Source organism: Hemicordylus capensis, chromosome 1 (assembly GCF_027244095.1).
Source record: "Hemicordylus capensis ecotype Gifberg chromosome 1, rHemCap1.1.pri, whole genome shotgun sequence".
Taxonomy (NCBI): Eukaryota; Metazoa; Chordata; class Lepidosauria; order Squamata; family Cordylidae; genus Hemicordylus; species Hemicordylus capensis.
The window spans coordinates 337553284-337568356 of record NC_069657.1 but is presented as its reverse complement, the minus strand read 5'-3'; the positions used below and the strand labels follow the sequence as shown (position 1 = coordinate 337568356).

At 42.9% G+C, this 15073-nt stretch overlaps 1 protein-coding gene across 4 annotated transcripts in view; it reads left to right on the top strand.

The window, feature by feature from the left end:
• The window catches only part of ZUP1 (zinc finger containing ubiquitin peptidase 1), a 28773-nt gene extending 16899 nt beyond the window's left edge, over nt 1–11874 (top strand). For 3 of the 4 annotated variants that reach the window (XM_053271994.1, XM_053272081.1, XM_053271900.1), the window contains exons 5-9: nt 4058–4246; nt 5616–5784; nt 8241–8392; nt 10107–10324; nt 11694–11874. In XM_053271994.1, coding sequence (XP_053127969.1) covers nt 4058–4246; nt 5616–5784; nt 8241–8392; nt 10107–10324; nt 11694–11741 — 776 coding nt within the window. In that variant the 3' untranslated portion in view covers nt 11742–11874. The remainder of the gene's footprint in view (nt 1–4057; nt 4247–5615; nt 5785–8240; nt 8393–10106; nt 10325–11693) is intronic. The other variant, XM_053272178.1, reaches the window with a different exon arrangement.
• Nucleotides 11875–15073: the final 3199 nt, after the last annotated feature.

The window sequence follows — 15073 nt, the reverse complement described above, 5'->3', positions numbered from 1 at the left end:
TATGAAGTCTCTGTAACACTTAGGGTTTCTTATCCGGATAACATGGCCTTGTAGTCATGGGGAAGGTTGCTGATAGGAATCACTCAGTCAGAGGTGTTTCAAACAAAATAAGAATAAAACTAGCCAACCCCGCACAGAGCATCTGTGCGGTGCTTTGGGGCCGGCTGTTTTCCCCTCCCTCTTCCTCCTGCCCTGGGGTCTCCTCTCTTCCCCTTTCCTCCAGCCCACGCTCTCCAGCCTTCCTCCCCTCCCGTTGCTCCCCCCACACAGAGTCACGGCAGTTGGCCAAGAAGGGCTCCATCGCCGCCATTTTTACACCCTCCTGGCCACCCGCTGCCGCCTTTCTCTCCCCCCCCCACCTGCCGCCGCCTTTCTCTCCACCCGCTGGCCGGCGGCCATTGCCGGCACTTTCTTCCCCCTCTCCTCCTTAGTCCTCACTTCGGAACTCTCGCAGCCTGTTGCGAGAGTTCCGCTGCCAAATCCTGGGCACGCATGTCCCACTCACCTCCTCTGGTGCCAGGCCAGGGCCAGTCCTTCCCACTGCCTCCCGCCTCCCAGCCCAGGCTGCAGCCGAGACGGCCCCTCCTCACAATGGCCCCGGGCCAATGCCCAACCAATCAGGCGCCTCCGCTGGCCAAACAGAGCTCAGCCAATCAGGCGCCTCCGCCAGCCGAACAGAGCTCAGCCAATCAGGTGCCTCCCTCACCGGCATGCATTGCCTTGCCACATTTCCACGCTAGCTGGCTAAGAGAATTAATTATAAAGATATATTAAAGATGACTCTTAGATTTCTGTACTGTACTATCAAGTAGGGCCGTTGATAGTTACAATGTAGATGTTGCTGCTTTACCCAGAATTTTGGTTTTTTTTAGGGATGTGCACAAATCGATTTTTTTTATTCTATTTGTGCCCAGCACAAATCACCCCTGATCTGTTTTGTATCCAAATCTACACCCTCCAAATCATCCCAGAGTCTTATTTGCTTTGCTTTGATTCTATTCGTATTTGGACCACTTAACAAGGTCCTGCGGCACCAAATTTGGGTGGTCGGTAGGTCCCAATGGGTGCCACCTAACCCCAAATTTAAAGGCATTGGGACACTTGGTTGATTTTTAATGAGGTTTTTTTTTTTAGTTTTTACTGATTTTGAACATTCCCACCATAGGAAACAATGGTAATTCGAAGTTGCCATATCTTAACCCTAAAATGGATCCCCGGATTTCATTTAAAAAAAAAAAAAGCAAAAGGCTAAACTCTAGCACTTGTAGAAGTGGCGTTATGGAGCAAAATGTGCAGTCATTTTTCAAGTGTTCAGATTCTTTGGTGTATAATAACTTTTCCTCATAATGAATCCCTATGAGGATTCATTGCACACCTTCATTTCTTCTGTTCATTTTGACTGTCACTGGACAGTGCCAACTGTCAACTGCCATGTGCCAACTACACCCCCACCTGCAAGGCAGTGGGTTACTCATTTTAATTTTTAGGAATATTGAAATGTTTAGATTCTTTGGTGTCCAATAACATTTCCTCATAATGAATCCTTATGATTCGTTTCTTTTCATTTTGACTATCATGGGACAGTGTCAACTACCACCACCACCACCACCACACACACACACACTGGGGTACTCAGTTTTATTTTTAAGGTATTTTTGAAGTGTTTCGATTCTTTGGTGTCTTCATTACACACTTTCATTTCTTCTGTTCATTTTGACCCCACTGCTCTGCAGGTGGGTGTGGGAAATTAGTGGCATCCCATGTTTCAACTACCCCACAAGCCACTGGGTATTCAGTTTATATTTTAGGAATTTCTGAGGTGTTTAGTCTCTTTGGTGTGTAATGAATCTTCATAGGGACATTTATTATATGGCAAAGAATCCAAACACTTGAAAAATAGTGACCACACATTTTGCTTCATAACTCCACTTCTACAAGGGCTAGAGCTTAGCTTTTTTCTTTCTTTCTTTTTTCTAATAATGAAAGCTGGGAATCTGGGGAAATTAATAGGAGGGATCTGAATCTCGAAATGATTAAAATCGAATCAGGTGTGATTCGATTTGGATCTGAATCTAGCCAATGGACCACTGGGGTGATTTGTTTTGTCTCCAAATCACCCGAATCAGCTAGATTCAGGTACAAATCAATTTGCACATCCCTAGTTTCTTTACACTTAGTTCTTATTAAAACTTAAACCCATTTTCTTCCTAGAACTGTCCTTTTCACCCAGTCCTTATCAGAGACTGTTTCTTTCCCAGTCTTTGTTTTAGACTGTTTTATTCCCAGTCTCCACTTCCAACTGTCACACTCAATAACTGCCACTCGTGATTGACAGTTTCACTGTGTTCCAAGATAATTTTCATAAAAATTGTTCTGCTTCACACATCATTGTATCGGGTCTTGAAACATGACCCAGGCACGATGATTCATGTAATCCGTATTAATGATAATACTTCGATAAATTGAACATAGTCATATCAGATCTAGAGGCATGTGAATACTGTCATAAGTCAAGAGACCGAAAAAGCCCATTGCACTCAATTAGTTCAAAGCTAATTAGATTTCTAAAAGCCCAAGGCACTCACGAAAGGACTTTTTGTTTACAGCAAGGTCTTGACCTGCTTTCCCAAGGCCACACAATAAAATGTTTCTCATGTATGTATGTAATAATAAAATAAAAATATATAAACTTAAAGTATAGACTATGTCAATTCCATGCTGCTCATAGAGTTTGCACCTAGCAGCAATCATAAATGCTGCTCAGGATTTTATTTTAGATGGACCTTCAGACCTAAAATATCAAGATAATGTTATAAGATAAGGAATCAAAGGTTATGCATTATTAATTTTTCTATGTAAGCCACTTTGTGAACTTTGGTTGAAGAGTGGTATATAAGCATTCATAGTAGCATACACAAGGTTTATTCATCAGGCAATATTGTTTTACCAACTGGATCATCCAGAGAGGTTTGTCTCCAGTTGCCTCCTGCTCATCTGGTGGCCACACGGGGACAGGCCTTCTCCGTAGATTTCCCGAGACAGTGGAATGTACTCCCTACTGAAATACGAGCCTCCCCATCTCTGACAACTTTTAAAACGTGCTTGAAGACTTAGCTCGTCACCCAAGCCTTTTAATCTGACTTCAGTTTTAAATTGTTTTAAGGTTTTATTTTCTGTGTTTTAACCTGTTTTATGTCGCTGTAAACCTGTCGCTGTAAACCATCCAAAGATGAAAGTTTGTGGCAGAGTACAAATCTGTTAGATACACAAATAAAATATGCAATGGATTTTTAAATGGAAATTTTATGAAAATATTTGAACTAACCCTATTTTGGAAGTCCTACCAATAATTATTCTATTGCAACACAATTCCGTGCTTGCTGACTTGGAAGCAAATCATGCTCAGTGGGGCTTGCTTACTAGGAAAGTGTGCCATCAAGTCAATTTTGACTTCTGGCGCCCACAGAGCCCTGTGGTTGTCTTTGGTAGAATACTGGAGAAGTTTTCCATTGCCTCCTCCCACGCAGTATGAGATGTATCTTTCAGCATCTTCCTATATTGCTGCTGCCCGATATAGTACCAGTGGGTATTTGAATCAGCAACCTTCTGCTTGTTAGTCAAGCATTTCCCTGCTGCACCATTTAAGGTGACTTACTTAGATGCTTACTAGGAAGCATGTTTTAGGATTCCATACTTAAGCTTTTATTGCCATTTGAGAGAAGAAGTTGAAGCTTTATTCTGTATATCTGACTTGGCTGCAGTGTTCCCTCTAAGGCGCCTGTGCACTCACAAGTTCTTTGGTGTTCGCTCAGTTGATTTTAGATCCCGCTCAGGTTGAATCGGGAAGGCCCCATTCTGAATGCACGTGCACACACACTGCCACCCAGAACAAAAACTCATTCTGCACACAGATGAAAAAAATTAGAGAGAATACTGCTTGGCTGGAGTAGCATATACCTTGGCAGTGGTGATCATTTACTGCGTTGTCAGTACTAATCTCGCACAGGTTTATATTCTCTCTCTTCCTCCTCTTGCTACCTTTGTGTCGCTTCATCAGGAATTACTGAAGCACTCTGCCACTACTATCAAAATGAATGCAAAGACATAAAGCATGTGTGGCTTTCTATGGGAGTGGATCACTTCCATTGTTCTTTAGGAGACAAAGGCTGGGGTTGTGGATACAGGAACTTTCAAATGCTCCTTTCTTCCCTTATGAGAAACAGCGCCTATAAAGATTGCTTAAAAGGTATGTTTTTTTGATACAGAATAGTGTTGCCACACTTGTGAGGTTGCACACTTGCTGTCAAAATATAATCTACTGTTGACCTGTGTTATAAACCAGCTTGAAGTGTATGCACAGTGGATTAAAGATATAAATAAGTGGATCGAAGTAGCTAATCCTTTTTCATAGGATGGAAAATGGTGCCAACTTAATTGACTAAAAGTATTCATATGAAGATGATGGAACCAGAAGTTAACAGCTGAATGATACAGGGTTGGAATACACCGAATGATATACCTTGTCATGGTGGTGGTATTAGCATTGGATATAACACTTCAAGCATTCATAAGCACACTATCCTTAAAACAATATGAAGCTGAATACAGGAGGCCCTCATGAATAGATTCACGGATTGTGGTTTCGTATGTCCACGGTCATGTCTTAAGAGACCCAGTTTCCTTATCCATAGTTAGTAAAATAGATTATTTCCTCTTATCCACAGTTCCTCAGCCACCAGAAGTGATGTCTGGTGTCATTTTTGGTCTGGAGGCAACACAGAACCACTTTGTGGCTCTTTTAAATAAATAAAAATCCATGATTTATTTATTTTTTGTGAGAAATGGGGGGGGGGGGGGCGGCGGCGGCAGAGGCATTGCTGGAGAGCAAGGTATAGTGCTTTTATTCCTCTCATTTCTACCATACTGCTTTTTTGTTTACCTCTGTGGAGGTCCAGGAACCTAACCCCTAGATTCCCATATGGGTAAGGTTTTGTTGTTCACGGTTTCTGTACCTGTGGTTGTAGACGAGATCAGAACCCCCACAAATAAAGAGGGTCTCCCATATATAAAGCTATCTTATATTGAGGCCTACTTTTCACTGTGGTGGTAAATTTGTACTGGGCTGCATCACTTTGGACTGCTGGTGGAGACTCTCATGGTAGAGTATCCCCACTCAAAAATAATAATAGTCGAAAACTAGAATGTCAGGGGGGGGGGAAAATCCCTAGACTAGAACCCTTCTCCTTGAAACAATTTTCAACAGACAAGCAGTTTGTCTCTAAGAAAACATTCATTGCGAGTTCCACCTAAAGGTTTGCCTTAGATCACTGAATCCAATTTTGTTTACTTGCTGCCATTCAGTCTTGGTAATCCAGTTCTGCAAACCAGAATTAATCCCTGCATTGCAGTTGCTTGCCTAATGCAACCAAGCAATACTTGAACTGGAGACTTACTGTTTATCCTCTAAGCTATTACACTGCACAAGCTTTTAAGCTTCGCTTTTACCTGCCCAGTTGATCTATAGCTGAACATATATTCATAGTACTCCTTATTGACTGGATTGAATTCAGCATTGCTTAGCTGCAACTTTAATATCACCATCTCTCACTTTTTAGATAATTCATCAATTCCTTGTATTCCCAAAATTCAGTCATTGATTGAAGATGCCTGGAGAGAAGGTTTTGATCCCCAAGGAGCTTCTCACTTCAACAGCAAGTTACAGGGAACTAAGGCATGGATAGGAGCATGTGAAATCTATTCACTTTTAACTTCTTTTAGGCTAAAGTAAGTGCTGACCATGGAAGGAAATCTGTTTAGTTCTGAATTAATGCTTAATCCATGACACCAGTTTCATGGTTGACTTCTGTTTGTGCTTTACCGTATTTTACGGAGTATAAGACGCACTTTTTTCCTCGAAAAATATCCACCCAAATTCAGGTGCGTCTTATACTCGTAGGTGCGTCTTATACTCGTAAGCCTGCCCAACAGGTTCTGGGGGGGGGGGGGCCTATCCCCGGCAAAGCCTGTACTGTTGCTAAGGGGGTTGGGGGTGACCCTCTATTAACCCCGTGTCGCCTGGGTACTGCCATTCCAGATCACCCTCCGCCGCCATGGACTCCTCCTCCTCCTCCCCCGACGAGTGGTCTCCGAGGATCATGCCGCCGCAAAAGCTTCCAGCACCTGAGCCCTCCTGTGCTGCCACTGGGCCCTCGCCTGGTCTGCGTTGGCCTCGAAGGCCAATTCAAAGTGGCGGCTGTCGCTGTGCGCGCCCGCACGCGCCACAGCAGCCCTTCTTCGAGGCGCCCAAAGGCCGATTCAAAGTGGCGGCCGTCGCTGTGTGCACCCGCACGTGCTGCAGCGGCCCTTCTTCGAGGCGCCCAAAGGCCGATTCAAAGTGGCGGCCGTCGCTGTGCGCGCCCGCACGTGCAGCAGTGGCCCTTCTTCGAGGCACCCGCTGAAGCAAGACAGAGTCCTTTCCTGGAGCTAGCAGGACTTTTCGGTAAAGTGATTGCACCCTCATGTTACTGATCATGGAGAAAACGAAAAGGCATTCATACAATGCAGGATTTAAACTCAATGTGATTAAATACGCTGAAGAACATGGGAACAGGGCAGCAGAGCGACACTTCGGCCCTCCAACAGAAAAAACCATTCGCGATTGGCGAGCTGCTAAGGATGAACTAGACAAAATGTGCAAATAGAGGACTAACTGCAAAATGGCCTAAACTAGAAGATGACGTTCTGAAATGGATTCAAGGACACCGTGAAAATGGCATTGGAATTACAATGAAGATGATTCAAATACACGCACGTAAGCTTGTGCAAAAGTGTAACCTAACAGATTTTCAAGGTGGAGTAGGTTGGTGTTATAGGTTTATGAAGCGCCATGGGCTTAGCATGCGAAGCAAAACCAAAATATCGCAGAAAATGCCACAAGAGTATGAAGAGAAAATGTTGTCTTTCCATCGCTTTATCATTCTTCATTGAAAGAAAACCAGTGTGGAACTAGGACAAATCGCAAATATGGATGAAACTCCTTTGACATTTGGTGTACTGAGTAACAGAACCGTTGCCACGAAAGGTGATAAAACTGTAACGATTAAAGCGAGTGGGCATGAAAAAATGCACTACACTGTTGTCCTTTCATGTTGTGCAGATGGCACTAAACTTATTCCAATGACCATTTTCAAGCGCAAAACAATGCCGAAACCATCTGAGATACCGCCGGGCGTAGTTGTTCATGTACATCAAAAGGGTTGGATGGATGAGACTGGTATGAAATTATGGATTACCAAAGTGTGGGAAAGAAGAAAAGGCGCTTTATTGAAGAAGAGTTCACTGCATGTACTAGATCAGTTTAGTAGCCATTTGAAAGATTCCGTGAAAGAGAAATTAAGGGAAGGAAATACAGAGCTGGCTGTTATTCCTGGAGGACTTGCATCACAACTGCAACCTCTTGATGTCTCAATAAATAAACCCTTTAAAGTGTATATGAGAGAAGAATGGAATAAATGGATGATGAATGAAAATCAACATCAATTTACTCCAAAGGGCGCTTTAAAACGGCCTTCAATCAAACAAGTATGTGAGTGGGTTAAACAGTCGTGGTCAAGAGTGAGTGATGCCATTATTGTTAAATCTTTCAAGAAGTGTGGTATAAGTAACAGTCTCGATGGCAGTGAAGATCATTTTCTATATGAAGAGGAGGAGGACGACGACGATGATGATGATGAAGAAGAAGAAGAAGTGGGAGGGGAGGAGGAGAAGGAAAGTTCAGATGAAAGTTTTCTGGGATTTTAAAGGTCTGTTTGGTTTTATAAATAATGGCAAATGTTATTTTTTTAGTTTGGCTTTGTAAACTATTGATAACAGTTTAATATGTTAAAACTCTGAAAAACTGGATTAAAATTAAGGTGCATCTTATAGTCCGTAGCGTCTTATAGTCCATAAAATACGGTATTTAATGTCCATGTGATAATTGGTTCTGTGTCAACATGGTTTTTATTTCCAAAGGGACATGAATATGCATGAATATACATTAATTGGTCCATAAAAGGGAAAATGCAGTGCACTTGTGAACTCTGCTGAAGAAGGGGAATACATTTTTTGTGTGTGTTAAGCTGCAAAGTAGATTGCCACCATAATGTTTTGCAGTCACATAAAATTCTGCTGCCTAGAACTTCCCTCATTTCTTTCCTTTCTCCTCTTTGTAGAAGCTTCATTTAAACTATCTCTTTTAGGTGTCAAATCATTGACTTTCACCAGTCAACTGGCCCTTCAGGAACACACCCTCGTTTGTTTGAGTGGGTACTGAACTACTATTCTTCAGATAAGGAGGGGTGTGCAAAGGTTGTGTGTACCTCCAAACCACCAATCTACCTTCAGCACCAAGGTAGGCATAGCTGTGTGCTCACTCTTTTACAAAATCTTTCTAAATACAAATTTACTGAGTTTTATTATTCTTGCTCCCCAGCAAGAATTTGTGTTATGTGCCTCAGTCGTCATCCTGGGGGCAGGGAGGGAAGGAAATGAATCTTGGTTTTACTTAAACACAATTCCCAGATTTGATTATGTAATAGCAGCACTTTTATACTTTGAAGTTCTCAGAAGAGAAGTTACAATGGCTCCCATATTTAAACAACTAGACTGAGCTGTAATAAAATGATGGATTAGATGGGACTTCTGGGAATGTTGTGGTGCTACATATTACCATTGTGTGACTATTCAAACACAACAGAAGAAAGGCCATGCTCTTCATTTTCAGGGGAAACGTGGGGGATGGAAAATAAAGGCGTTGCCAGTCAAATCTTCTGTCTTCTGCAAAAGGCATTGGAAGAATTGGTCACATGGGCAGACAATGCTGCGAATGCCTCCCTACAGGAGACCATAGTTCTAGCACAATTATTCTACCTCTTTTTATTCTTTATTTTTCCTTTCTATTTGTTATTATTTATTTTTCCTTCTATTTGTTCTTATGTTGTTTGTTTGTTCTCTCTCTCTCTCTATATATATATATTTGTTGTTTTTTAAAGTTCTAGCACAACTAGGTGATTGTAAGACCACTTCTGAAGAGACCACTAATTCCCCCTACTTCATTAGACAATTTCTGGCCTAAAAAATCCTAAATATAAAGCTGCATTAATGTGTTGATTACTTCCCTCCCCAACAACCCTTCCACCATGAACTAGCCCTGTGGTCATTGCGGGGAGGGGCTCTGTACAGGGGAGTCTATTCCTATAACAGTCAACTTGTGGTTTTTTTCATCTTTCCTACAAAGTTCATAGTCTGCATGCGCTCTCTGTTTCTTTCCATCCTGTGAGTTTTTTTCTCATGGTTGTTGACTGCTGGCTGGATCAGGAAGAATTTCTATTAATTTTTTTACTTCAGTGGGGAGTTTTGTCCCCCTTTTATTCTGGCACTCTCTTTTCTCCTCTTCCATCCCCAAGGTATCAAAAGGTTGGCTTAAAGAATCCTGCTCTCTCTGTACCAGTTCTGGCCCATCTCTTGCAGAGGAGAAGGGAGTTGGGGGAAGTCCTTTCTACTTGGGAAGCTGACTCAGGAGGTTCTGAGGAAATCATGCATCTGGAACAATTTATCTACTTGTAGTGGGTGGTTGGAGATCATAGCCCAAAAGTTCTACTATTCATGCAGAATGGCATAACTTTTTGCCAAGAGCATAATTTGAAAGTCCAATTGGGTAAAATTCATGTTGAGTCTTTGCCTGTCCTTTGCCCACATGTTCTCTCAAATAAGGCATGTCAGATACTTCCGGTTAGTTCCAGTAAAGGGGGCAAACGGGGTAGCAGGGAGGTACAATGCCTCCCCAATGGACTTTCTAAAAACAGAGCGCTGGTGGAGGAAGAGTGGCACGAGGGGTAAGTGCACCCCACCCTGGCTTCGTACTGGCAGAACCACCCGCTGTTCAAAACAGTTTGGAGGCCCATAAAGGGCCTCTGAACCGGTTCCATATACATCCCTACTGTGTAGTACTTTTGGGGTTTTATTAAGAGGCTTATGTATCATAAGTGCACAGCAGGAAAAATATGTGCACTTCTTTTAGCAGAAATGTTTTATGAGGGTGTCTTGTATTTTGTGTTCAAATTTAGGTCATAGTCGTACTATTATTGGGATAGAAGAAAGGAAAAACCGAACATTGTGCCTACTAATTTTTGATCCAGGCTGCCCCTCACAAGAAATGCAAAAGCTCTTAAAAGGCATTGATGGGAACAGTCTCAGATTGCTCCGTAGATTTGTGGGCAGCTTAAAACATAAACAGTACCAGCTAGTGTCCACGGATGATGTGTTGTCAGAGGAGGAAAAAATGGTAAGTATTCTAGAAAAAGCATGTATTCTCTGAGGAGGGTCTGTAGCTCTGTGGTAGAATAACTGCTTTGCATGCAGAAAGTTTCTGGTTCAGTCCCTGGCATCTTCAGGTGGAGCAAAAGATTTCTCTCTAAAGCTGAAGGAGGCACTGTTGGTATGGAAAACCCTGAGCTAGATGGACCAATGGGTTGACTTGGTATATGGTAGCCTCTATATGTTCCAAATATAAAACAGCTCTGCATACATGAGAGTGATGGATCAGAATGATTCTTGGTGATGGCGGCAGGTTATACTAGCCCAATTCTTCTGTCTTCTGGTAAATTGTATACCCTAGGCAAGTTTTAGAAGATAGACATAGATGCAGTGCTTCTGTGAAATCTCTAGGGCTGCTGCTCTCTTCTCCTTGCATTTTAGCAATTATAGTCCTTGAGGTCATTCTCATGACCAAATGGGGGGAGCTGGAGGGAAAGCAGGAACTTACCTGCTTCCTCCCACACAATCAGGACCTCTGGGCTGTGCCTGCGCACGCACATGAGTGGCATGGCAGCATGCCCAGTGGCAATCAGGAGGGGAAAGCAAGCTGGGGCTACCAGGTATCCCACAATGCACCACACTGCCTGACCCACTCCTGCTTCCCAGCAGACCAGGAGCAGCTGCTGGCAGTACAGAGCTCCAGACCAGCATGTGAAGTAGGAAGCACACACTTGTTGTCCTACCTCACTTTAAGCCTGGGTTGCCAGTCAAGGTTACCCCAGAAGCAGAGTGGTGGAATCAGAAGCAATCCTGAGGTTGCAGGCAACTAGTCCTATTTGGGTTTGTCCTGTCCTATCCACGTAGGGCTGGTCATTTAAATGACTTCTAAATAATACTGAATCCATGCAGACCATATGTTCAGCAGAGAAAGGAAGGATGTGTGCGGGTGGTGAAACTTCCCTGTCTCAAATAGATGATTAGATTTTTGGTTTTGTTTAGAAGAGCTATGAGTGTCCTGTTATATTAGAAAGGGAATGGGAATTGTGAATGTAGCACTTGTTCATGTGCTCAGTTTCTCACCCAGTTCTAGATAGGGACATTCTTGTTGTAGCTTACTGATCCTTTTTCCTGGTATTGTCTGACATAATGACATCAAAATGGGTACCTCACTACAACATTTTATGTTTTGACATAAAGAAATTGATTTCTATTTAGTTGCCTGATTGCATTACTTTGGTTGTATACATAAGAATGAACATGATTTTGGATGTACTTTTTCAATTAATCTTTAATCATAGCAATAAACTTTTTAAAATAGTCTTATTGGTCTACTATTGCATCAACAAAGTAGTAATGCTGCATCCTAATATTTAAACTATTTTTCTGCTATTCCTAAGGCTCGTCGGCAGGCTTCTCAATGTTTCACAGCTCAGAGGATTCCCTGAAAGACTGAATTCTGCAGTATGCCAAAAAGGAAAGGTTGCAGGAGAGAGTTCTGTTTCATTAGCACAGCTGTCTGAGCAATGTACATATGTTCTTAAGCATTTCAAATAAACATTGAAAATTTTTTTAAAAGTCTTTGCGATCTCTCTGTATTTATTGGATTCTGAAGACATGAGATTGGACCCTAAATTTGCTTTACAGAAGAGTGTGTTACAATCTCTGCTAGTTATGGCTACTGTAAAGTTAGGAAACTGAGTTCAAGTTTATATAAAGGGCAACAGTGCCAAACTGGTAATTTGTACTCATGTGCATTTAATGCCTGTTTGGCATTTCCATAAGAAGAAAACTGCTAAAGGTAAAATCACATTCACTTAGTTATGATGAATATCCATAGCTAGCATGTGGAGCAGCTAAATCAGGACATAGCAAAGCTATGTCAGGCACAGAGGGGCTGCTTTGAGCTCAGCCAGAGTGTTGTGGCGCCAGAGAGCACGCATGGGGAGGGTATGAAGATTTTCACTGCTCTCCTGTCTCTGTTGATGCTCTTTGCCTTTAAAAATATGTCCCTGAGGCTTTTGCAACCCTTGGGGATATATTTTTTAAAGGCAAAGAGTATCTACAGGGATGGGAGAGGAGTGAAAATTCCTCCTCTCGTGCATACATTCTGCAACACTGGCTGAGCTCAAAGCAGCCTCTTTGTGCTAGACACAGCTCCATTACAACTTGTTTTTGGCTGCTCTGGATGTCTGCCACTATCTTTTTCTGGAGAAGGACTGGACTGCAGGGACTGACCTGTTTGTAATGTTTTGTCCTTGTGTGTGCCACACTGGAAAGGGGACAGGCCACAGCCTAAAATGTACATAGGATTTTTTAAAGTGGTGGGGTGAAGATTCACAAAATAGGTAAGCAGAGGAGAATAAGTTCTCATTGCTTGCCACTGATGCCACAGGTACTAGCCAATAGATGTCCATACCACTTGCTCAGTCACATTACAGATTGGATATTGAATGTATGGGGTGCAAGACACTTTCTCAACAAAATGCTCAGGTGTAAGTTATGTGAAAATGCAGTTTTACCTACAGTAGAATTTTTAGCTTAGTGGAAAGCACTGGGATTCCTCTCAGTGGAAATGCATAGTTGAAAACTTGCTCTAGATCCCGCATTACAACTGACTATGTTCCTAATGCAATAAAGCCATCTGGACAGATTCTGGGACACATGTAATAGGGTGCTAGAGGTTATCTAAAGGTTAGAAGTTAACTAAACTGGAGACAGTGTGTCAAGTGCAGGGAGATCACAGGATAGCAGGTGCTAAGCTTGCTTTGGTAGTGTTGGTACTGGCATAAAATCATTAATGATTTTATGGGTTGTAAAGTAGTGGAAACACACAGAAGCTGATCAGTAAAAGTATTGTATAGGCACTTCATATTATTTGCTGCATGAAATAAACTATGCCTAGGTGAAGATCTGAGGCAAAATACACCTGGATATTCCCAAACTAGGTTTCCTCTTTTCCATGCCTGCAATGTATCAATCAAAATGTTCAGGGATTAGCAAGGCAAAAAAGGGAATCAAGTAGAATTGTTAGGGTATAGAGATGTTTCTGTTCTGAAAAAGCAGCTTTGGGAGGGCAAGGATCACTTGGCACTTCAAAGCTCTTTTCAAACTACAAATGTCCTATATTTAAGTAGGCCTACAGAAGGAATGTTAAAACAAGGTGGAGGCATGTAGGCAACCACCTTTCAATAAGCAAGGTTACTGAAAGGTGCTTATTGAAAGGTGGTTGCCTACATGCCTTTGAAACTTTAATTAGACTGCATACACAGTCTCGGGAAATCCAATTAAAATGACTAAGACCTAATTGTCTTGTGTAGGGTGCCCAAAAAACTAGGTTGCGATGCTGGTAAGAATGGAGGTAGGACCAGCATTTAACCAGGGAGCAACAGTCTGAGCTTACGTGGCTTACAAACATTTTCCCCAGTTCCACCGCCCCCTTTCCTACCCCTGAGCCAGCCCTTGAGCTGAATACTGTTATCTCTGTGAATTTGAAGTCCATGCTGGGTTTCTAAATTATTTCTAAATCTCTGTTTACTGTGACACTAAAGTAAACATAAAAGGAATATTGGACCGGGTCTCACGATCAGTGAGACCCGGTTTTAACCTGTGAGCGGGAAAAGCGGGCAGGGAGCGTGGTGAGCGAGGTGGCCGGCTCCGAGATGGAGCCGGCGGGGGGGTGGGGGGAGCAGGGGCCGTGTGGCCCCCACAAGCCCCAGTATGCTCTGCGTGAGCGTGCAGGGCATACTGGGGAGACTTTTCGCCTCCCGGCTGGGGATCTACTCATGAGTAGCTGAGGCATGAAGCCTCACCGCGGCTACTCACAATGGTAAAAAGCAGTTTTGCTGGAGCGCTCACTCCGCAAACCTGCATTTTACCAGGGGCTCTTGAGCGGGTTTGCCGCTCAAGAACCACTGGGCTCGGCTGCGAGCCCGGTGGTTCTTACGGTCACCGAAAATCGGGCTAGCCTCTGCTAGCCCGATTTTTGCTGATCGTGAGAAGCACCCCATTGTGTCTGTGCTGTAGCTAAAACACTGCAATAAAAAACTAAATGGGTACAATCTAAAATAGGTAGTATCTTCTTTACTACTGTTCCTTTAGAGTTCTGTTTCTGTTACATACACATTATGTACCATGGAGCATTCACATTCTATCACTAGAAGCAGTTTGAATCTCAGTTACCTTTTACATGAAACATAACTCAATAGATGACATTGATTGCTGTTGACTCTGTGCAGCTGACTGAGCATTTCTTCTCCCTTAGGACGAAGGAGCAACAGCCTGGCAGTATTGCAAGGCCCAGGACTAGCTTGAGCCTGCTTATCACTTCAAGACCCTTGCCTTCACTGTTCCTTTCCTAGTCTGCTGCCTCCAGCATTAGTGAGAGAACCGCTTCTAAGAGTGTGCGAGACCTATGCATTGCACACAGACTTCCAACAGTGATTGGGGTAGGGTCATGCTATTGTAGCTGATGGATTGCTACAGCAAGAGGCTAGAAGCATAATATGAAGATGTAATGTCTACATTTGGTCTTGGACTTCCTTTTTACAAAAATGGCACCAGAGTATGTAAGGCATCAGCCCGGAGCAATAGCTAGCTGCACAATAGGCAATGAAGGTGGTTTCCAAATATGGCCTAGAATAGTAACTGCCCTTCCAACTGTTTTTGCAGGAAGGTTACTTGCCCACTGCCCTTTTCCCATAATCCTTGAGTAGCAACAGTCTGCAGGGCTAAAAGCAGTGTGTGGGGTGGGGGTGGGGGCAGCTTAGAGCAGAATAAT